Source organism: Ailuropoda melanoleuca, chromosome 10 (genome assembly GCF_002007445.2).
Source record: "Ailuropoda melanoleuca isolate Jingjing chromosome 10, ASM200744v2, whole genome shotgun sequence".
Taxonomy (NCBI): domain Eukaryota; kingdom Metazoa; phylum Chordata; class Mammalia; order Carnivora; family Ursidae; genus Ailuropoda; species Ailuropoda melanoleuca.
Window position 1 is genome coordinate 93,678,620 of NC_048227.1, and position 24,345 is coordinate 93,702,964.

A 24,345-nucleotide genomic window follows, 5' to 3' on the forward strand; every position below is an offset into this window, starting at 1 on the left:
AGTGAATTAATAAATATTGGCAATTAAAGAAATGCAAATTAAAATAACAATGAAATTATTGATGGGAATATAAAATGGTACAGCTCTTTTGGACACTGTATAAAACTCATCAAATCTTTTCCCAATCCAGTGCTCACTTAGGCAGCACATATACTAATCTTTTCCCAATATAATTTTAATAGTAAGACTAGAGATTACAGGGTAATATTTGGTTAAATTCTGTGTATGCAAATGTAGTAATTCAAAGGAGCACCTGCACCCCAAGGTTTATAGCAGCAATGTCCACAATATCCAAACTATGGAAAGAGCCTAGATGTCTATTGATAGATGAATGGATAAAGATGTGAGATATATATATATATATATACTACTCAGCCATCAAAAAAATGAAATCTTGCCATTTGCAATGACACGGATGGAAATAGAGGGTATTATGCTAAGGAAAATAAATCAATCAGAGAAAGATAATTATCATATGATTTCACTCATATGTGGAATTTGAGAAAAAACAGGATCATAGGGGAAGGGAGGGAAAAATAAAACAAGATGAAAGCAGAGAGGGAGATAAACCACAATAGACTCTTAATCATAGGAAACAAACTGAGGGTTGCTGGAGGGGAGAGAGTGGGGGGGGATGGGGTAACTGGGTGATGGACGTTAAGGAGGGCATGTGATGTAATGAGCACTGGGTATTATATAAGATTGATGAATCACTGATCTCTACCTCTGAAACTAATAATACACTATATGTTAATTGAATTTATTTACTTTTTAAAGATTTCATTTATTTATTTGACAGCGAGGGAACACAAGCAGCGGGAGAGGCAGAGGAAGAGGGAAAAGCAGGCTCCCCACTGAGCAGGGAGCCCGATGATGCAGGGCTTGATCCCAGGACCCTGGGATCATGACCTGAGCCTAAGGCAGAAGCTTAACCGACTGAGCCACCCAAGCACCCCAGTTAATTGAATTTAATTTTTAAAAAATTCTGTGTATGCTTAAAAGAAATAGATCAGGAAAAAGAGAAGATTTGGAAAAATTTAATTTCTAAGGACAATTTGGACTATTCAGAAAGAATTAGAAATTGAGATAACAAATATGAGGAATAATTTCATATATAAAGTGATTCACTACTGACCATAAATGATATGCCAGACTCTTTTGCAGACTCCAGGCCCAGGTGTGATATCTTAAGCCCAAGATAGAATGCCTTATTTAGGGGCGCCTGGGTGGCACAGCGGTTAAGCGTCTGCCTTCGGCTCAGGGCGTGATCCCGGCGTTATGGGATTGAGCCCCACATCAGGCTCCTCCGCTATGAGCCTGCTTCTTCCTCTCCCACTCCCCCTGCTTGTGTTCCCTCTCTCGCTGGGCTGTCTCTATCTCTATCAAATAAATAAATAAAATCTTAAAAAAAAAAAAAAGAATACCTTATTTATTCATCAGTGTGTAATTTGCTGTATCTTTAAATTATGCTATACTGAATATATATGCACACATATACACACTGATATATCACTAAATATCAAATATTCTACCTTCATGGGAAAAATATTATTTCATGATGTTATATAGTTTATGCTTGTCAGCATCTTATTACACTTTGAACTCTAATGGTATAAATACTTAAGTGGTTTATATAGTAGATACGTAAGTGAAAAGAAACGAGATACATCCTTCATAATTCTACCAAATGTAACCACTAAAGTAGATTTAGTCTAGAAAAGATGAGTAAATTTGTATTGCCTTCCGAATATCAACATCACCCACCGTTATGACCAATTTCTCTGTTGACATCATTTCATATACCTAATCTGAACAACCACATTCGAATGTCTGTAGCCTTACTAAAATTGCCGAAAGTAAAATCCTGATTTTAAATGACTAAGTGTAGGAACAACAAAAACACATATTTATGATTATATATAATATTATATGGTACGGAAGCATGCATGTGTGTGACAAGTCCGGCATGATTTTCTTTGTTCAACTTCTGTTCCTTTTCCTGCTTTTTCCCCTCACACCCAGAGGAATCTCAGTTTGGTGAACTGAGGTTCATCCTAGTCACTGTTGTCATAACATTTACAGTAAGATATCTGGAACAGTAGCAGTCCAGGGGCTAGAGAATATTTCTGGCTGGCTGGAAAGCGGGACATTTTGCCCTCTTTGGAAGCAATCTTAACCTGCTTCTTCAGCTCCCTGTCCTTACCAGGAACTTCAACCGCCTTTTCTTTGTTGTGATTATTTTATTTTATTTTATTTTTTTAAGATTTTATTTATTTATTTGACAGAGATAGAGACAGCCAGCGAGAGAGGGAACACAAGCAGGGGGAGTGGGAGAGGAAGAAGCAGGCTCCCAGTGGAAGAGCCTGATGGGGGGCTCGATCCCAGAACACGGGGATCACGCCCTGAGCCGAAGGCAGACACTTAACGACTGTGCTACCCAGGCGCCCCTGTTGTGATTATTCTAGCATTGACCTTTTCAGTAGATATTAGTATGGTGTTTTAAAACGTAGGTTTTGCTATTATTCATGTATGGTGAAGACAACAGGTCAGGAGATGATTGCCATTGAAAAGACAGTTTGTTACTCACAGTTCCCAAAGGGGTGGAGGGGACACACCATGCCATGCAGGGCCACATAGAAAAGTACCAGGGTTGGTGAGGGGGTGGAAGGAGCCAAGAGGAAACTATAGGCAGGAGTCCTTATTGTGGTTTCCATGGGGAAGGTGAGACAAGGTAGGATAAACAGGCTTAGAATTGGCTAATTTGAATAATTTCAGTGGGCTCTGGGGCGTATGATAGGCTGTCTCTAGTTGTCTGGTACCTGATCCTGGGATGATTAGGACAGACCAATATTTCCTCCTGGACCACAAACGCCTGATAGAGGAAGGGATTCAGAATATGGGCTCTGGATTGGTTGTTTTGCATACAAAAGGAATGCTGTGAATTAATAGAAAATATATATTGGTCTCTGCCCCCGGTTCCTGGCATGGAGCTCCCGACACCCTGTAATTTCCTAAGTGATAAGAATACTAGGAGCATCTCTTGTTCTAAGATTGGTCTCTCTTTTTTTAAGTAAGTTCTAGGCCCAATGTGGGGCTTGAACTCACAACTCCAAGATCAGGAGATCAAGAGTCACATGTTTCTACCAACTGAACCAGTCAGGCACCCCTAATATTGGCTCTCTGACACAGAAACCCTTGTGATTTCCTGGGGGATAAGATTGTCTTTTGTTCTACTGAGCTAACTCGGAGTGGGCTTCTGGCTGGCTCCTGGTCGAGGGCTGGTCACCAGAAAGACCAGGATGTGACTAGAAGCTTAGAATTTTCCGCCTTGCCCCTCATTTTCTTGAAATGGGACAAGAGCTGAAAATGGAGTTAATGATTGATGATGCCTCCATTAAAATCCCATATGTACGGGGTTCAGAGAGCTTCAAGGTTGGTGAACAGAAGAAGGTGCTAGGAGTATGGTGTGCCTGGAGAGGGCATGGAAGTTCTGCCCCTTCCCACATACCTTACCCTATGCATCTCTTCCTATCCGGCTGTTCATCTGTATCTTTTATTATATCCTTTAACAAACTGGTAAACATAAGTAAATGTTTCCCTGAGTTCTGTGAGTCGCTCTAGCAAATTCATCCAATCCAAGGACGGGGTCATTGGAACCTCTGCTCTGTAGCTGATTGGTCAGAAGCACAGGTAATAACCTGGACTCCCAATTGGCATCTGAAGTATGTGTGGGTGAGAGTAGGTAGGGGCTGTTTCGGGGGACTGAGCCCTTATCCTGTGGGATCTCATGCAATCTCTAAGTAGATAATATCAAAATTGAATTAAATTGTGGGACACTTAGTTGGTGTGGCAGAGAATTGCCTGTTGGTGTGTGCCAAAACCTCCAACAAACTCCAACTCTAGCAGGCTTCTTTACTGTTTTTTGTCCACAGCCTCCCTGGAGCTCAGAGCTAGCTATGGAGACAAGTGGAAGGATACTGGATAGTCAGACTATGGGAAGGGATCTGTTGGGAAACAGGCTACTTCACTTTCCCTGTCTACTTTTTCATATAAATGTACTTTAGAATCTTATACATATGTTACTAATTCAAATTATGCAGATCCACATGTCATGTGTTCTGATCTCCAGATTCGTTTTTAGTCCCAGAAATCTGAAATAGAGTGAAAAACCAGGTGGTTGTAGTTGGAACCCAAGATTGGGTGGAACTTCACTGCAGAAACCACTTGCAAGTTAAAAATGTTGTTGCATATCTAATAATGTTGCACAGTAGGCAAGGAGTTAGTTGAATGATTTTGTAGACTGTATAATTACCTGGCTAGAAAAGCAGGCAGGGCAGAGGGGTTGATAAAAGAAGGGCAAAGAGAGAAACAAAGACCTGTGTTCTTTCCATGTCAAAAGTTTTATTTTTAAAAAAGGCTAAATGTTTCTTTTCTGCCTCGAATGGCAATGTCTCCAAGTTCCCAATCAATATTCAATCCTGTTAATCTGAAATGCCTTTCTTGGCATTCTCCGCTTTAGAGAGTTTCATAAAATATTTTTTAAAAATATGAAAGGGGAAAGAAAAGTCTTTCATCTTCTTATAGTAGATGAAGGAACTGACTAGAAAAGCCCCTAGAGCCCAGGTGGAGTGGTTTTCTATTGTGAGTGTTGTTCCCATGGCGTCTACAGTGATCCGCTGAATGTTGAACATCTGATGCGTGATTGATCCTCGACGCTGGGCACAATGAATCACTTGGGGAACTACCGATGCCGGAGCAGCAGCCCAGACTAACTAAATCAGAAACTAGGGTGCCCCGTAAGACCTCAAAGTCAGTAATTTTTAAAACTGCCCAGGCAATTCCCATGTGCAGTCATGGGTGAGAACTACCGATTTAGTAAAATTCCCCCCCTAAACGTGACATATTCTATTCATAATGTATAGTTTTCTGCGATATTACCATTATTTTCATTCTGTGCATATGTAAAATATGTGCACATAGAGATATAGCTATGTGCATAAGTATATATACTAGTCGTGTTAGTATATATTAATTTTAAAATAATGTCAATGAAAGCATTTTCACTCCTTCGGATTGGTAGTTCTCTCCCATCCGGACCGGCAGTCTCACGACCAAATCAGACCTTCCCCGGCTTGACTCCGCCCCTCGACGTGTCCTGGAGACGCGCATGCGCAGTCCGCTTTTCCCGGAGCCCCCGCAGTCCGAGGCCAACGGCCCCTTCCGGGGCCCGTCTCGCCCCCGCCCCGCCCCGTCCCCACGGTCCCGCCCCCAGTGGCCTCGCCCCGCCCCTGGCCCCGCCCCTCGGGCTGGCTCGGCCCTCAGCTCCCGGCCGTCCGCCGCCGCTGGCCTGTCCAAAATGGAGGGCTCTCCGCCGGCGCCGTTTGCCCTCCGGCTGCTCCTGCTCGCGGTGCTGCCGGCCGCCGGGTGGCTGATGACGGTTACAAATGAGCTGCCACAACCGCCCCAAGCCCTGAAGGTAGGGCAGGGCGGGCGCGGCTCGGCCGACCCTCGGCATGGACCCTCCGGGGAGCAGGGCCGGAGCCGTGGGACTTCGGCGTCGCATCGACGCCTCCTGCCACTGGCCGGCGGGCCAGGAGCGGGGGTCCGGGTGCCCAAGAGAGGAGTGGGAAGAAGCATCCGAGGAAATGGGGGCAGTCTGGGAGAAGGCGGCGAGAGAGCGTAAAGGGTTACTTAATGTGTGGTTAAGCCTAGTGCAGCGAAACTTACGGATTCTTACGGCAGTCCCAGCTGTTGCCAGCCGGAGGGGATTCTGCCGTCGAAAGTACGCGATCACAAGTGCTCTCAGCTTTTTGTAATGGCGCCTTCCTGGGGTACAGTCGGCACTGGGGCCAGGCAGTGTTCGGGAAACGTGGAAGTGGCTCGGTGAGAGAACCAGAGCGATTCCAGGCCACCTGTCTACTCGGGCGGCAGGGAAGCACTGCCTTCCCCCGGCGTGCAGGACTCGGAGGTGCGCCTACGCCGTCGTCGGGGCGGGAGAAGGAGAAGGGCTGCAGACCACTTATCAGGTTGTCCTTCTGGTGGATGTTGGGAGGAGTGGATTTTTGAGCGTGGCGGGACCGGCTGCACCAGCATTCGCTGGGAACCGGCTGGAAACGCACTAATCCGATGCTCTGGAGGTGGGGCCCAATAATTTGAGTCACCAAGCCCTCCAGGTGATTCTGAAGCCAGCTAAAGTAGGATAACCGCTGCGCCTTTGTGCTAGAGGGTGGTTGGTTCTTCTCGCTTTTGCGGGGGCGTCATGCTGAAATAAACCAGTATTCGCCGATCCTCGATTGAATGTATGGTTCGGAAAAGTTTGAAGATTTTTAAAATGGGAGTTTTCCCAGAATGAAAAGAAACAATATAGGTATACTTTTTCTTACTGGTCAAGACTCGAATACTCGAAATTCAGGGGTGACTTACACCATAAATATCACTTTAAAAAAATCTTTTTAAAAAAACTTTTAATGACATTACTCTCTCTCAGAACAAAAATAACAAGCATATCTCGCTTTCAATTCTGCTGGGGCATTTCAAGAAGGCACAACAATGCAAGCCGTAAGAACCACTCGTATCTGAAATTGTATATGGACCACAGTGCAACTGGTCAAAAATAGAAATGTGATTGGTAAGCATCAAGAGACCAAATAAAAATAAAATGATTATTAAAAGTTCCGGAACTCCGTTGTTTTCCAAATTTTAAAGATTCGTCATGATCACTGTGAAGCCAAAGGTACTTCAGTCTGTCCCTATAATCTGAGAAAAATGCATTTTGACTGCAAGCTGAAAGTACACTGCTCTGTGAGCTTAGTGAGCTCATCATTTCAGTTCTCCCTTTTTATGTCTTCCTTCCACTTTTGGAAAGTCCAGATCTAAACTCAGAATTTCGTAGATGAAAGAATGCTGAGCAGGGAGAGGGAGAATCTCATTCCTTGGAAATATTTATATAGGAGCCTGAAGCCTCTTGATCTAAATTGTTCAGTGTTTTATTTTTTTAAATTTTCCTTTCTTTTCATTTTTTAATGTTTAAGCCCCAGTGTGGGACTTGAACTCAAGACTCTGAGATCAAGACCTTAGCTGAGATCAAGAGTCAGACGCTTTACTGACTGAGCCACCCAAGCAGCCCTATTTTGAAAAATTTTCAAATGTACAGAACATTTGAAAGAATGTTACGGTGGTCACCATGTTAAATGAGTGCTGTCCAGTAGACTTCGGTGTAGTGATGTGTTTGTCTGCTCTCTCCATTACAGTAGCCACTAGACTACTGTGGTTAGTGAGTGCTTGAAATGTGGCTGACCAGGGCCACTGAGGAACTGAGTTTCTAAACTTTCATTTATTTAATTTTAATTAATTTAAATGTAAATAGCCACATGTGGTTATTGGGTACCATATTGAATAGTGCAAACTTAGACCACCATTAATATTTTACTATACTTTATGCTTTATCACACATCTGTTCATCTGTTCATTTTTGTATCTAACCTATTCTGAATGTAAGAAAACTGACTGAAGTCAGGAAAATTCTCTCCATATCCCCTCAGTGACGCACATGGAATGTAGGCATTTTTCTGTTTTGTTTACACGTGCAATTGTTAGAAGCTGAGGTTACACAGATTGTAAAATAATGCAAATTTTTATAGTATGTGCTTCTAATATTAAAATAACTTGGTCACCAGAGAGAGGCATCCAGAGGACACATATTTTCTTATATGTGTAAATATTTATTTCATATATTTCCCTGAGACTTAATTAATTTATTTTAAATGAGGTATCTATTACCTTTGTCCTTAGGAAGCCATGTGTACCAGCTGGGCATCTTGTGAGTGAAGGAATTAGAGGGAGATTCGAAAATGGGTGGGTAGAAACTTCAGTTCTGCCACCCACTCTTTAAGTATCCGCCTCCCTAGCTCACAAGCTTGAACTTCCAGTTCAGTCAGAGGTTCTCAGGAAGAGCAAGAAATATGACCTATCGCTGAACTTGGGCCCGGGAGGCAGTAAGGGATTAGGGTGTTCTCTGAAATGAAATCATTCGAAAGACCAAAAAATTTAATTGAATTTGGTTCCTGCAAAATATGGCAGGATAGTGTCTCTTAATTGTCTTTTACAAACCCCGGATTTTACTAGGCAAGTGATATATATAAGTGCAGTAAAGTAATAATATAGTGTATTTCACTACGAAAAGGCAGAAGCTATGAAAAGGTTTCTTAGAGTACCATCATTGGAGGGTCATCTCTGGGCTGTTAGAAGAACAATAGAGTACAGTTAACGGATCCTCTAGTTTGAACGGAGGAATTCTTGGCTGGAATTAGAACACACAAAAAATATAACCACCAGTTTGATGACTTACTGAATGTTGGTTTGTTCTAGAGATGAGTGTATTGGTTCTAGCCCATGCTTAGTTCTAAATTAGGATGGACCAGGAGAAAGCCAGGCTGGTTCTGAAGCTTCATAGGCCCCCATGCAAGCTGGCAAGTGTACCAAATGTATGGTATAGGCTTTCCATGTTAGAGCCCTGTTCCTGGAGTAGAATCACCTCAACCTCACAAAATCACTTCAGTCTTATCCTCTCATTTGTTGGAAGCATATAAAGTATGAGAGATAGTCACGGTGCCAAGAGATACACTTGTATATTATTTTGAATATGAATAATTTTGCTATTTTCTAAGTTAAGAATACCCCCAGGAAAAAAGATCTTTTATTCTAGGATAACAGTGTCTATGAATGAACTTAGGGAAGGATTTGCTTTACAAATGACAAATTGTAATTCCTTCGAGTTTTGGTGAATACTTATTAAAATATTGCTTTCTTCTCTTTAGAAAGCGTGTCATTGATAAAATGTTTGAGTAACTGCCTCTGAGCAAACCTGGAGAGGCGCTAAAAGATAGTGCACAGTACATACTCGTCCACGGGCACTAGGGGGCGTATTTAAGAGGGTTGGGAGCAGGAGCGCCTGGCTGACTCAGGTGGAGGAACATGGGGCTCTTGAGTTCGAGACTCACGTTGGGTGTATCGGAAAAATAAAAAAGCTTTAAAAAAAAGAAGAAGGGTTAGAGCAATTTGGTTTATGGAAACAAAGTTGGAACCAATTCAAATGTCTATTGATAATGGAACAAATAAATAATTGGGAATCATTTGAGGGGCTTTTTTATAGCTGTGTAAATGAATGTCTTCAGCTGCCTACGCCAACAGTTTCAAATAAAAGAAGTTCCAGAAGAATACATACAACATTGTTCCACTCACATAAAGCTTAGAAACAGATGAAACTAAACAACGTATTGTTTAGAGAGAGACAAGCCCAGTAAAACTATAAAGAAAAGCAGGAAATGATTAGCATGGAAGACGATGTAGGGATTCCTTCTGAGAGGAGGGAGGGTAACAAGACAGAGGGGTCACGCGGGGGATTTCTCAGGTGTGTGCAGACGATACTGTAGTCTTTCACCTAGGTAGTAGGTACACGAGTGTTACATTTTGCTTTTAAACTTTGCATTTGCATATTATAGGCTCGTAAATGTGACATATTTCATAATTAAATGGAAAAATACAGATTAGGAAAAGTTGGAATTGTGAATAAGGGCATAAAAAAAGCTGTAAAAATAAAAATGCTGGGTTTTAAAAATGTTCTTTTGATGTCGTCAGTGATTATACAATAACTGTGGTTGAGGGGAAAAGGAAAGAACTGAGCTATTCTTACTTTGTAAAATGCATACCCATCCACTTTATATGTTTTGCAGGACAGCATCAGAATTAATGTAACCACCCTGAAGGATGATGGGGAGGTATCTAAAGAACAGGTTTGTCTCCTTTTGATTATGTTTTAATATATTACTTAGCTAAGTAGTAGGCAGCCTATGTCATTTTTCCCTGAACATCTAATTTAGTTAGATAATGTATTTTTGACATGAAGAATTTGTCATCATTTATAAACCATTGGTATTAATGTATATGCTGCTTTATTTTAAGGTTGTTCTCAACATAACCTATGAGAGTGGACAGGTATATGTAAATGACTTCCCTGTAAATAGTGGTGTAACCCGAATAAGCTGTCAGACTTTGATAGGTGAGTACTACTAAATTATTTCCATAATTTTTCTGTTTTTAGTAATACTAAATTCATGAATCTCAGTTCTTTGATGTGATGTAGTTCCATTTTAAATTAATATACATCATTACTGGTGTGTATATAACACTAATGTGTTTAAAATTCAAATCCTACTTTATATTGGTTATTCCTGGCGTATTCACATTTCTTTCTCATGAGGTTGTCATTGGAGCTGCATTTCTGGTAGGTTGATATCAATGTAAGAATGTACAGACAGGTAATAAGTGGAGATTTACAAGTAAGAGGCAAAATCTTGGAGGAGTGCTTATCACAGTTGTAAGAAAATAAAGAGAAAAATAAATTGTTGCTCTAATTCTCCAGTTTTCTGTTTCTTCTACCCTTAGGTCCAGATAACATTTTTTTAACCTTTTAAAATCTTAAATTGTTTAAAGACAAGCAAATATGTTATGTCGTGCCACAGTATTTGAAGGAAATAAAGAATATGAGAAATGCGTATAGTATTCTTTTAACATATGCATTTAAGGCAGTAAATTTTTCTCTAAACAATGGTATTTTGTACTTGATTTGTTGCATACCTTCATTGTCATTCGGTTCATAGTGTTTTCCAGTTATTTGTAGTGATATTCCCTTGTTCTGTCGGTCATTTAGAAGTTACAGTGCTTAAATTTCCAAACATTTTAGAACTTTTGTTTTTACTGTTTCCACCTCTATCATCAGAGGTACACTGTGTATAATTTTAACCCCTGAAATTAGAGACTTGCTCTGTGGCTTAGCAGTTGGTCAGTTTTAGGAAATGGTGATGTCCACGTGTCCTTGAAGAGAAAGTACATCATATAATCACTTGGATATGATGTTCTATATATGTCAGGTAAAATTTTTTGTTAATCACATTGTTCATTCTGTTACGGAAGTACTGATTTTTGTTTGTTTGCTCTATCGGTTAATGAGAATGGTATGTTAAAATCTCCACTACAAAGATTTGTCTGTTCTCCTAGCTTTGTCAATTTTTGCTTTCCATATTTTGACACAATATTACCAAATTCATACAGGTTTGAACTGTTACTTCTTCCTTGTAGATCGACTTTTTTATCATTATAGTATGTCCTTCTTTATCTCTAGTGATATTTTTACCTTAAAGTCAACTTTATCTGTATTATTTTAACAGTGACTGCTTTTTGCCCAGGGGAAACAGTGGGAAGGTGGGAAGGAGGCGGATTGCTGTGTGGTATCTTACCATTTTCTTTTAGTCTTTCTGGGTCCTTACAATTAGGGTGGATCTCTTATGCAGCATATACTGGTCTGATTTTTTTTTTTTAAAGATTTTATTTATTTATTTGACAGAGATAGAGGCAGCCAGTGACAGAGGGAGCACAAGCAGGGGAGTGGGAGAGGAAGAAGCAGGCTCATAGTAGAGGAGCCTGATGTGGGGCTCGATCCCATAACCGGGATCACGCCCTGAGCCGAAGGCAGACGCTTAACCGCTGTGCCACCCAGGCGCCCCTACTGGTCTGATTTTAAATCAGTCTGTCAATCTGTCTTTTAACTGGAATTTTGATTTATTTACATTAATGTAGTACCGAATCTATTTGGATTTAAATCTTTAATCTAAATCTTTTGTTTCCTATTTTGTGTCCTACCTATTCTGTGTCCCTTTTTCTTCTCCTTTTGGCCCTCTTCTGGGTTTTTTATTTTTTTCTTTCATCATCCCCCTCTATCTTGTTGCTTTTCTATTATTTTCCTATTCTTTTAATGGTGACCTCTGAGGTCAACACACTAGTATTTTTATCACTTGCCAGACGAAGCAAGAACCACAGAGCGTGGAAACTCATGTATTCCCTTTCTGCTTTTGTGTCATTACCGTCATACATTTTAACTCATTGTGTTCTTAAATCCTAACGTTATGCGTCATATCCGTAACATGCAACATAATTGTTCGTATTGTTTTGTGTAATCCAGAGCTCATTTATATTTACCTTAGTGGTTGCCCTTTCCATCGCTCTTCATTCCTTCCTGAATGAAGAAATGAATGAAGGGGAATAAGAAACACACGCCTATACACTTAAAACCCACATCTGTCTAGAGGCACATATACACTGAGTGAGTGTATATGTGTGTGTTTCTTGTTCCCCTCGGGGCTCATTTTCCCCCTGCCTAAAACATTCCCCTCAGCAGGGGATCAAGAAATTCCCTTAGTGAGGATTTGTTAGCGTGAGCTACGTGAGCTTTTGTTTGAGGACATCTTTGCTCTGCCTTCGTTTTAGGAGGCTCTTCTTACTGGATGGGGAAACAGCTTCGTACTTCATAGGTTAGCATCTTGAAGACCAATTTCATGGTCTTCTCACGTCTGTAGTTTCTGTTGAGAGTTAGTGTCAGGCTCATTGCTGCGGGGAAGATGGGAAGGTTTTGATTTTTTTTGCCTGGTTGCCCTTAATATTTTTTTTCTTAGTCTTCGGTGTTCAGTAGTTTTACTGTGATGCGCCCCGGTGTAGGGTTCGTTAATCCGTGACTCGATGCCTTTTTGTGAAAATTTTTGACCACTGTCTTTTCAAAAAGTGCTAAAGTCCTCTTTCTTATTCCCTTGCTTTTCATTTATGTACACGTATGCTTGACCCTTTCGCAGGGTTCCATATAGATTTTACACTGTTTTCTGTTTTTTTCTATCCTGTTTCTCTTTTCATCCTCCCCGCACACAAATTCATCAGCTCTGCCTAATTGAGTTAATTTCATTTACTGGGCTTTACTTCTAGGGTGTCCATTTTATTCTTTTAAAAGATTTTTTTTCTTTTTTTTTTTTCCATCTCCTGCTCAGGCCCTGGATACTGGCCCAAATCTTTTTTTCTCAAATTTTTTTTATTTTTTATTTTTTATTTTGATTTTAATAGTTTACACTTATCTGGTGAAATTCTCCATTTTGTCATCTATTTTCTTTTTTTTAAGATTTATTTATTTATTTTAGAGAGGGAGAGCATGAGCGAGGTGGGGGCAGAGGGAAGAGAGAGAATCTCAAGCAGACTCTGCACTGTGGATGAGCCCAGCACTGGGGGCTCAATCCCACGACCACGAGATCACTACCTGAGCCGAAACCAAGAGTCGGATGCCCAACAGACTGCACCACCCTGGTGCCCCATTTTCTTTATTTTATTTACTTGAGAGAGAGAGAGTATGAACGGGGGAGGGGGAGGGGCAGAGGGAGAAGCAGACTCCCTACTGAGCAGGGAGTCTGATGCAGGGCTCCATCCCAGAACCCTGAGATCATGACCTGAGCCAGAGTTAGACACTTAAGCGACTGAGCCACACAGGCACCCCTATTATTTTCTTGAACCTGTTACTTGCAGTAACTTTAAAAGTTCATGTCTGCCCAGTCTAATTTTTTTGAGCCCCTCTGGATCTGTTTTGTTTTTTTTCTTGATCCTTCTCCTTCAGTGTGTTATTTTTTACATTGTGTATGGAAAGTTATAAAGGCTCTGGATAATATTATCTTACTCCAGAGAGGATTTACTTTAACCCCTGGCCATCATGATGATAAGGGGCAGAACACCTTAATTTTTAAGTCGAGGATTGGGCTGGTTGAAGGCTGGGTCTTCATCTTTGTGAGGCTTAGTCTATTTCTTACTGTTATTCCTCAGAGGTAGCTCGTCATAGGTCCCAAGTGAAACTTGGGGTGTTTATGAGGGCCCCTCCTTTTGTGGGCCCCACACTCCCCACGGTCATGAGCCTGCCAGAGGTTCTTTTTTTTTTTTTTTTTTAAGATTTTATTTATTTATTTGACAGAGAGACAGCCAGCGAGAGAGGGAACACAGGCAGGGGGAGTGGGAGAGGAAGAAGCAGGCTCCCAGCAGAGGAGCCTGATGCGGGGCTCGATCCCAGAACGCTGGGATCATGCCCTGAGCTGAAGGCAGACGCTTAATGACTGCACCACCCAGGCGCCCCTGTAACAATTTACTTCTAAACGTAGTAGCCGACAACAGTATTCTCTCATGGTTCCTGTAGGTCAAGAATCTGCCCTTGGCTTAGCTTGGACCTCTGGCTCTGGCTCTCCTACGAGGATACAGTCATGTCAAGGCTCCGCTGGGGAAGATCTGCTTCCTGGCTCACTCATGGTTGTTGACGGGATTAGGTCTTGTGAACTGTTGGACTGAGGCCTCCTCTCCTTGTAAGAGGTTGGCCAGAGGCCTCCCTCATTCCCTTGCCACATGGACCTCCCTGTAGGGCCTCTCACAACGTGGCCGCTGGCTGTGTCAGTGAGAGGACAAGAGAGGCTGCCAGCGGGAGCGAGTACTCGCAAGAGCGAAGTCACAACCTTTATAATCTAATCACAGAAGTGACTTTCCATCACTTTTACTTTATTCTGTTTGTTAGAAATAAGTCCCTAAGGTCCAGCCCTCACTTGGTGGGAGGGAATTACACAAGGACAGGAATTGCTGGAGTCAAGGGTCATGGAGAGCCAGTTTTGAGAGCTGCCTACCAGTCAGGAAAGTCAGAATATCAAGGGCTTTTATTGCTTTATTTTACTCTACAGCAGGGGTGGCAGATTGGGGGGCTGAAGAGTCACCACTTCAGTGTCTTTCTATGACTGCATTTTCTCACCCAGTGACTCCCTTGTGCCCTGGCGCACCAGCCTCGGACAGACAGATGTGCTGACGAGGAGCCTGCTGTTCTGTGAGCAAGACCCACGGGCAGCCAGGGAGAACGCGGAGATGGAGCACGGCGGGGCGGGGGGGGGTTTACAGTCAGGAGGCTCAGAGGTTGGGAGGGACGTTAGGCAGATCAGAAGGAGACAAGCAGCAAGTGCCCCAGAAGGAGCCTGAAGGAGGACTGTTCAGAGAACGACCGGACAAGTCAGAGGGATGCCACTGAAGGTGTCTGAGCAAGGCGGCCGTCTAGTCAGAACTCAGTCAGAAGACGAATCTGACACCATTAGATGAGTGCTTGGAAGGGGAGGGACTGAAGAAGGGAATAGTTAAATAGTTGGAATCACTGCGGAACAGAAGCCATAGAACAATAAACTGCATGCGTGCGGTCAGGGGAACGCTGCCTCAGTCAAGGAGACAGGCTTATACACGAAGAGCTGCACTGCAAGAAAGTGCTTAACAAAAGGCACGGACTCAGCAGTCTAGGGATACAGTAGCTAGAACTGCTTAGGTAGGAGTTCATTAAAAATGGATGAGGAAAGAGTGATAGTAAAGAACATTCCAGATAAAGGGAATAGCCCAGTAAAGGCACAGAATCAGTTTAAACAGCTGGGTCTGTATGCAGAATATCCATCCGGGTTCCTTTTTGGCTGACAGTCCTCATACGATAACACTTGAGGGACTAACATTGGAGAAACTAAATGTTCCCTTTGCACTGGTTTCATTGATTTATACTGAGTTATCTTTTTCTGTAGCGTTTTCTGCCCCGATAGCGTAGCCCTGGCTCTGTAGACCAGCTGCAGCTGTCACACCCCACCTCCACTGGTGTGGTTTGAGGGGTTCTTCACTAGAGAGGAGAATGGCCAGCCAGCTAACCCTGCCCCCTCGTCCATGAGTGGGGAGTAATTACAGGGCTGTCCCATCCTCTTCCCCATTCCTGCCCTTCAACAGCAACAGGCGACTTACTGGAGAAAGAATTGAGAAAACAGCTCTCTGTCCTTACTGCTTGGGCCCCTTCTATCCCTGGATTTTGTGAATGAGTGAATGGATGAATGAATGTACTTACTTTACTATAACATGGGATTAGCTGTGTCTTCTGGCTTGCTTCGTAAGTAGTTACGACTTGTTTGTTCCTCCTTGACCAACTACCAAAACAATAGGAATGATGTTGCTAGTGTGGTAGGCTAAAGACCATCGAGCATTTTTCCCTTTTCAAATGACCATAAACATTGTGAGGATTTGTCAAGTTGTCTTTATTTTCATAAATTCTGTGACATCAGCGAAGTCAGAGATTAAGAAAGGCAAAGAAATGGTTATGCAGCTGTCTTGTTCCATGTAAATGTCGTCGAAATAATCAAATTCAGTAACAGATTTGGTGGCATTTGTTTTGTTCAAAGCTGTCACTTCCTTTTTTTTATAGTGAAAAATGAAAATCTGGAAAATGTGGAGGAAAAAGAATATTTTGGAATTGTCAGTGTAAGGATTTTAGTTCATGAGTGGCCTATGACATCTGGTTCCAGTTTGCAACTAATTGTCATTCAAGAAGAGGTAGTAGAGATTGATGGAAAACAGGTAAGAGAGTATGATTATTAACTGGGGATTAAGCGGTAAAGATTTATGTTGGGTATTATGCATGCGTTGCGTTATTGTATTGTTTCTTTTTTTAAATTTTATTATGTTTTTGATGTAGTGTTCCATGGTTCATTGTTTGCGTATTATTTATTTCTGACTTGATAAGGAAGAATGATACCCTACTGTTGCCTGTATCCGATCATTTAAAATTTTTTACTTGTTTTAACATTTAGCATATGAAGTCTTAATTTTTAAAAAACTGATCATATTTATACATGTTTTTATCACTTTGAAATATTATAAACATTAGTAAATAGAGCGAATGAGTGAAGGGATTGAATTTAGTTTATAGCGCTGCCACTTTTCCCCTGGCTGAGTAAATGAAATGGGACAGAGAGCAAGCTTGTAATACTGAATGCTGAAAGTCAGATTAAAGTTGCTGATTAAATGCCTCAAAGGGCAGGGAATACAGAGTAATTGTGAATAGGTAAGTTTTTTACTTAAAGAGAACAAGGAGGAAAAGTTAGTTTTAGATTCTTATGGGGTTGTGCCATTATTTAAAATAAAAAGTAATTGCTTATTTTTTCTTTCATAGGCTCAACAAAAGGATGTTACTGAAATTGATATTTTAGTTAAGAACCAGGGACTACTCAGGCATTCAAACTATACCCTACCTTTGGAGGAAAGTATGCTGTATTCTATTTCCCGAGACAGTGACATTTTATTTACCCTTCCCAACCTCTCCAAAAAAGGTACTTTAAAAGACTGTTACTTAAAGTATGAAGGAAATTATTTCTTTAGCGGATAGCTTCCTAATCGTAGTTAATGTGTTTGGAAGTAGATTTCTTTCAGAAATGCTTTAGAACACCTATTAGTTTATATGTCCATTTAAGAACTTCAGGAACCTGGGGGGTCTGGGTGGCTCAGTCATAAAGCGTCTGCCTTCGGCTCAGGTCATGATCCCAGGGTCCTGGGATCAAGCCCCACATTGGACTCCCGGCTCAGCAGGAAGCCTGCTTCCTCCCTCTCCTACTCCCTCTCACTGTGTCTCTGTCGAATAAATAAAATCTTAAAAAAAAAAAAAAAAAAAAAAAAAAAAATNAACTTCCGGAACCTATCTTGAGTCTTAATAGAAAGTGATCAAAACAGAAAGTGATCAGTGATAACTGCTTGGTGACATTTTGTGGTAAACAGCCACCCTTACTCTGGGCAATCGTCACAAAATACACAATAAGAATATTGTTTAGGTCCATTTAGAGAAAGAAGTATTCATTTTTTCCCATTGAAACATGGAAGTTTTTGAAGATTTGCCTTTCTGCGTTCTGCGAGATGGAATCATAACTGGTATAGCTCCCTATAACTGTCTGAGTTTATGGCTCCTTTCTGGCATTTAAACACGAACAGTCATGTTATTTTTTTTCTCCTCTGGCAAAATATATTCTTAGCATCCTACACGTGTTAGGCATGGTAATATTAGAACTAGTAAGAGAGGCACCAGCACGTCCCTCGCGCTTCGGTAACTCGGCTCTTCCTTCTCAGTAGAAAGTGTCGGCTCGTCGCAGACCACCAGCGGGTGTCTGATCAGGAACGTGGAAACCACTGTAGATGAAGACGCTTTACCTGGCAAACTACCTGAGACCCCTCTCAGAGCAGAGCCACCGTCCTCCTATAAGGTAAGTCAGGTACTTGGCATTATCTTTATATTACAAACATTTGTGGAAGAAAATAGCGTTTCGGATGAGGTGGAAACCATGAGGATTGGGAGCGTGAAACACCGTTAACAGTGGATTCATCGCTGTTTCAGTGTGAGGTTTTCAGGTTTTCCCATTCTCTTTTCAAGTTTCATTGAATAATACAGTTAGATAATGATTATCAAGTCATTGGATTTCGTTGGGGGGGGATTTTCAGTCCAGAGTCGTTGCCATATGCCCGTTTATTGATTCTGTGACTGCTTCCTTGCGCGCACACGTGTGGTGCTCTCAGTGTCTTCACAGTGACCGAGCGCATGTGGTGAAGGGGGTACTTTCAGGAGTCGGACCATGTGGGTTTGAATCCTGGTTCTGCCACGTACTAGTTGTGTGATCTTGGACGAGTTCTTAGTCTCTCTGATCTCAGTTTCTTTATCTGTACAATGGGGCATCCACTTTAATCTATAAAATCATGCAGTTGTTACCAGGACTAAATAAACTGGGTACAAACGTAAGTATGTATTTCCACATGTTAAGAATTCCTGTATACTAAGGCCATGATACAGCTGCCTGGAAGTACATTCGGGGTTCAGACTGAGTATCTCGATACCTCCGTATGTGTTAGCTAGGCCTCTTACTGGAAATAATTTCTGTTTAAGTGAGCAAGGTCTGTGGTTAGTCTCAAAGGATTCCAGAGACTTCTTTTAAGTTCCCACTGAAGATTGGGCTTACTTATTTGGGGTTGCTGGAGAAACTTTGGTCACTTTTTGCTGCCTGAACGCCGGCACCCTCACCCTGCCTACCTGCGTCCCTCCGAGCAAGGCCGCCCACACCGTCCATGTGCACCTGTCTACCGTCACTCTCTGCGTAGAGCAGCACGTTTTGTGCACAGTGAACTCCCCCTCTGGGCCAGAAGCCACTAACATGTTTGTCTTTCTTTCCTGCTGTTGTCCTCCAACTATTGGAAACCCATGGTTGCCTTTGGTCTATTTTGCGTAAAGTTAAACTAGCCGAACCTCTTACCATTCAACAATAACTTTCACTTCATTTATAGACAATAGTATAAATAATTGTAAAGGATAACAAAGTAGCATTCCTATGCCTGTATTATTAGAATATAATTTTTAAAATTGTAAATAACTGTATCAAGGTACATTTTAAAGTAAAATGCACCCATTTAAAATGTACAGTTAGATAAGGTTTGATAAATGTAGGCACCCATGTAACCAGCGTCACAGTCAAGATACAGAATTTTATCATCACCCAAAACTAGAACATAATTTTTAAAGTCTCTTAGAGATCAAATGATACTTGGCTTGTCTAATCAAAACTCCTTTTTTAGGTGATGTGTCAGTGGATGGAAAAGTTCAGGAAAGATCTGTGTAGGTTCTGGAGCAGTGTTTTTCCAGTATTCTTTATGTTTCTCAACGTCATGGTGGTTGGAATTATAGGAGCAGCTGTGGTATTAACCATCTTAAAGGTGCTCTTCCCAGTTTGTGAATACAAGTAAGTAATTATCATTTTTTAAAAAAGATTTTATTTATTTATTTGACAGAGAGAGAGCACAAGCAGGCAGAGTGGCAGAGGGAGGGAAAGGGAGAAGCAGACTCCTGCTGAGCAGAGAGCCTGACACGGAGCTCGATTCCAGGACCCTGGGCGGAAGGCAGCCGCTGAGCTGACTGAGCCACCCAGGCACCCCAGTAATTACAATTTTTGAAACAGCATTAGGGTTTTTAATGATTAAAAAGCGAGTTGTATTTATTGTATTTTAGAGTAGAAAATACAAATACTAGGAAGACTGTAAGACAAGAGGGAGGGAAAATGATGCCGGCTTTTTTTCCTAGCTCGTCTTCCAACTTTAGCAAAATTAAGATGTTTATTGGATATGTATCATGAACAAGACACTTGTCTTGGGATTCAGATGTGAATAAGATAAACTTACCCTCTTAGAACTTAGCCTATTAGAGAAAGGAAACTCGTATTTGTAATGGAAAATGCAAATGTTAGACTAACAAATGAAACAATAATAATAATTATTATTTTCTACCTCAAAGTATCAATTTAAACCGAAGTGGATTTTAGAAGACTAGCAAGATATTTGGTGCAACATTGCTTGTAACAAAGCAAAAGCAAAAGAGGAAACCTCTGAACTTTTATCAGTGGGGGCTTAACTAATGATTCAGACATGCAGTCGGATTCTGTGCAGCTGAGAGGCAAAGAATCCAAAATCTATTAGATGGGGGAAAACATTGCATAACCATATGATCCCATTTGGGTAAAACAAAAGGTAAATTTCTGAAATGACAAAATTAGTTACCTCTAATGAGTGGGAATGAGAGCAGGGATAGAGAGACTTTCACTTTTTCCCTTTCTGTATGCCTTGTTTTTTTTCAACCATAAGAAATTATTTTATAACTGTAAAAGTGAATTTATTGTTAGCATTTTTACAAGTTAAACAGTCAGGGGGCACCTGGTTGGTTCAGTTGGTGTAACGTGCGACTCTTGCTCCTTGGGGTCGCGAGTTGGAGCGCAATGTTGGGAGTAGTTTACTTAGGAAAAATAAATAAATAAATAACTTAGTCATTTTAGTTGTCTTAATAGAAATAAATCTCAATAGATAGAGATGACCACAGTTTTTGGCTTAAATTACATTGTACTGTGTTGGAAAAACCATAGGATTAACAGACAAAAAAAGACCCAATTCAAACATTCACTTTGCACTTGCTTGCCTGCCGTAAGGTCTTTGAAACTCCCATTCCTTCACGTGTAACATTGAACTAATCCCTCCCTTAAAGGGTTTGTTAAAAAGCCGTCATGCAAGCAAAGAGCCTGGGGAGTAAAGAAATATTAGTATACCTCCCACCTTTTAGTTTGGTTTCCCCTGAAGAATTCACATTTCCCATTTCTTTCTGAAAATGAAGATTCTGGAACTTAATTGTTTCTTCCTTTTTCCTTTGACTACCAGGAAGCTCAGGACCTTTTTTGAACTTTACTATGCAAACCTGCATAGAAAACCATGTTGCGTTTTTTTTTTTTATTGTTCTTTTACCAAATGTTTTGTTACGGGCTTCTCTGGGAAGAGAGGCAGTGTAGAATTAAAAACCAAATTTGCAGTATACTTTTATCAGTGGCAGTTGTACTGAGATACTTTCTGGTAGTTAAAGATTTCATCAATACAGAAATAGAGCATTTAAGTCAAAATACCTCTTCATCCCTGTTCTTTAATTCTTGTAACTGGAGTAATCATTGTTAACTTTTAGGGTGTGCATCTTTTATCCGAAGTTTGTGTATTGATATAGATGTATGGTAAGATAAACAGTATGATCCCTTTTGGGTAAAACAGTGTATTATGTTTACAATAATAAGGTTGTTTATCAACCTAGAGTCTTAAGTGTACCACAGATTGCGCTCTTCACTTAACGACGGAGGTTCCCAAACTTTTTTGGAACATCGCAATCTCAGTGTGCCAGTAATTTTTTCCCTGGTGTCCTTATCTAGGCCAGAAGCAAATTAAAAGAAAATTTAATTATTTTTAGTATTTTATTTTATTATTTTAAGTAGTCTCCACACCCAACGTGGGGCTCGAACTCATGACCCTGAGATCAAGAGTCGCATGCTCAACCAACTGAGCCAGCCAGGCGCCCCTTTATTTCTTAATTTACATGTACATGTATGTCATTCTTACGTACATTTACAAATGGGATGTGTGGGCATCGAGGGCCCTACACAAAACTCTTATCTTGGAGTCGGATTGGACACTGCCACCCTCATTTCCTGTTCAACACTAGCTTTTGACAATGTTGCTTTTTATCAAAGTCCAGCTTCGCAAAGATCTGACCTCATTGGAATGTGCAGTACAATCTAATGTCGAAGCCATGAACTACCCTAAATGAAATCTTACACATTTAAACTAGTCCGTAGTGCCTGTGTCAGCAGCACCACCCCAGGGCTCTCCGTGCATTTCTGAGCTTAAGCCCTTTCCCTGTCACACGAGTATATGCTTTGGTCCTCTTTCTGGCTGCGTCGTGTTTTATAGCACAGGTAACCATTCCTGCACTAGACCTTCAGGTATCTTTTAATTTCATGTTCTTTCCAGTAATGCTCCAGTGTACATCTTAAATGTGCACATATCTCTTGGCACATGTGTATTTATGGATAGATTTCCTGAAAGTGAAATTACTGGGTCAAAGAGTGTATCTTGTCAACAGCAGACAACAATCTTTTTTGTTTTTTGCTACTGTGGACAAAAATATGATCTTGTTTTAATTTGCATTTTTTTCTTCCTCGTGTCCTTGCTAGTCCGGGTCTGGCTGAGTCTAGCATCTTTGTGATAATTGGCTGTGTATCTTTCCTGTGACATGCCTGTTTATAACCTTTGCCCATTTTTCAGTTGTGTTGCCTTTTGTCATCATCAGTATGTAAGAGCTCCTTTATCTGTTATACACATATTATCTGTTGCAATTTTTTTAAAAACTGTCTTCTGCTATCATACAAAAGTTTCAAATTTAGGGTCAGAGCAGTTCATGCCTTTCCTTTGTGTCTTTTATGGTTTTAAACTTTTCTTAAGTAGACCTTTCCCATCTTAAAATTATTTAAGTGTTTTCTTAAAACTTAGTTGGTTTTGCCATCATTTGGGTATAGGCTAAGCTAGAGTTATGATTTGGTTTTCTAGCGAGGCCATTGTTCCAGTTGTAATTTGCCTGGTGAATCGGAATGTTACCTTATTACGAACGAAATTCCCACATACATTCGTCTTATTTCTAGACTCTCTTCTTCACTGCTTGTCTAGTGCTGTGCCAGTAGCATGGTTTTAATTACTACACTGCTTCAATAAAACCAGGCAACTGTCTCGTCTCCCCACTGTTCTTTTTAAAAATGTTACAGCTATTCTTACCATACTCCCTTGTGAACTTTTAGAATCAGCTTGATCAGTTCTATAAACAACGAACTTCTGTTGACATCTTGATTGGGATGATACTGAACTTGCAAAACAGGTCTTGGATCCAATCCAGAGACCTCCTCCTTGGTTAGATACTTAAGTAACAAAAGGGAAAATACTGTCCAAAGATCCTTGATGCAGCTTTGTCTTACTATCAAACTGTAGACAGAGGAAATATTTAATTTCTATTTTTGTATTTCAGAGGAATTCTTCAATTGGATAAAGCAAATGTTATACCTGTCACGGCTATCAACGTATTTCCGGATAATCCTGAGAAAAGAGCAGAAAACTTTAAAGATAAAGCATGTGTTTAAAACACCGTCTCAGATCATGGACTCTGAATTAGTCTTTTGGCTCTCAATTTGCCCCTTGAATAGAATTTTCTTTAAATCGCTAAGAATCTGTTTATACACTAGAGAAATTGCTAAACTCCTAAAACTGCCTAAAACTTGACCTTTAAAGTGACAATTTAAAGTTCACCTTACTCTGTAACAGGGCTGGCTATTCAGATGATGAATTAAGGGAAATTTAAATGCAGTGGAAGAGCAGACATGAGGAAACTTCAAAATTACCAAAAAAAGGGGGGGGAGGGGGAGCAAGACAAAATGCCATGTGCCAATACTTTTCAAGGTGCCTTTGTAAAGGAAATTCTAGCCACTTAATTACTATAATATATGAGACTTTATGAAAAGCACTTTATGAAATTCTAATTTAAAAGCTCAAGAATTTAACACTTATTTTTTTATTCAGTAAAATGTGCCTTTATATTAAGTATGTGATTCAGTATAAAATCACTGAACTATATCATGATTTGATTGTATCCTGTACCAAGACTACTTACGTGAATGCACCAGGATTTAAAAATAGTAGTGACATGTTCTCACTCTAAAATAAACTTTTTTTTGAGGAAAACAATATACAGTTTTGGTATAAAAATATTTCCCAGGGAAGAACTGCTTCTATCTAAGAGCTCCTTTCACATACACTGGCTGAAACCAGGGCTCAAATCAGTTAAGAGTCTGTCAATGTCCTGGAATTAGACCATGCCCTTGCTCTCGTGGTTCTTAGTGCTATTCACCCTTCAACAGTGGTCTTTTTTTTTTTTTTTTACACTCACATTGACATCTATTTCATGTTACCTAGTACATAAAATACTACCTTTACTCCAAGTGGTAGATATTTCCTATTGTTTTATTAAATTTTTATTACAACCCACCATTTTAAACATATTCAAGAAAGTAGTAACTGGTTTTTTAAACCACCTTAAGCAGGGAGGGGGGAAAAGTAAAACCCCCCCTTAGAGTTAGGCTAAGTAGATATGTATGTATGGGGGAAGGATGACAGGTAGCAGAGTGGAGGAGTGAGGTTTCATCCTGCCTATTTTTAATAAGGAGTAAACAGCCCTGTGAAATGTACTTTCTCTATATTATAGAATAAACAATAGTATGCAATTCA

General features: G+C 40.6%; 1 protein-coding gene across 2 annotated transcripts; it reads left to right on the plus strand.

Moving 5' to 3' along the window:
• Positions 1 to 5,299: 5,299 nt before the first annotated feature.
• On the plus strand, positions 5,300 to 24,345 carry GINM1 (glycoprotein integral membrane 1). Of its 2 annotated transcripts, none has more exons than XM_011226581.3 (8): positions 5,300 to 5,476; positions 9,732 to 9,791; positions 9,961 to 10,057; positions 16,112 to 16,263; positions 16,859 to 17,015; positions 17,803 to 17,936; positions 19,294 to 19,457; positions 23,093 to 24,345. In XM_011226581.3, exons 1-8 carry the CDS (start codon positions 5,357 to 5,359, stop codon positions 23,202 to 23,204), a joined length of 996 nt encoding a protein of 331 aa, XP_011224883.2. In that variant the 5' UTR covers positions 5,300 to 5,356; the 3' UTR covers positions 23,205 to 24,345. The 2 variants fall into 2 exon arrangements, with proteins under 2 accessions (XP_011224883.2, XP_002920557.2); XM_002920511.4 differs by having other exon boundaries at positions 17,806 to 17,936.

Bases quoted from the DNA above. Each gene is read 5' to 3' on its own strand.
- GINM1 (XM_011226581.3), top strand. From the start codon at position 5,357: ATGGAGGGCTCTCCGCCGGCGCCGTTTGCCCTCCGGCTGCTCCTGCTC. The intron at 10,058-16,111 runs GTGAGTACTACT...TTTTTTTTATAG, and splicing joins AAGCTGTCAGACTTTGATAG to TGAAAAATGAAAATCTGGAA. The intron at 19,458-23,092 runs GTAAGTAATTAT...TTTGTATTTCAG, and splicing joins TTCCCAGTTTGTGAATACAA to AGGAATTCTTCAATTGGATA.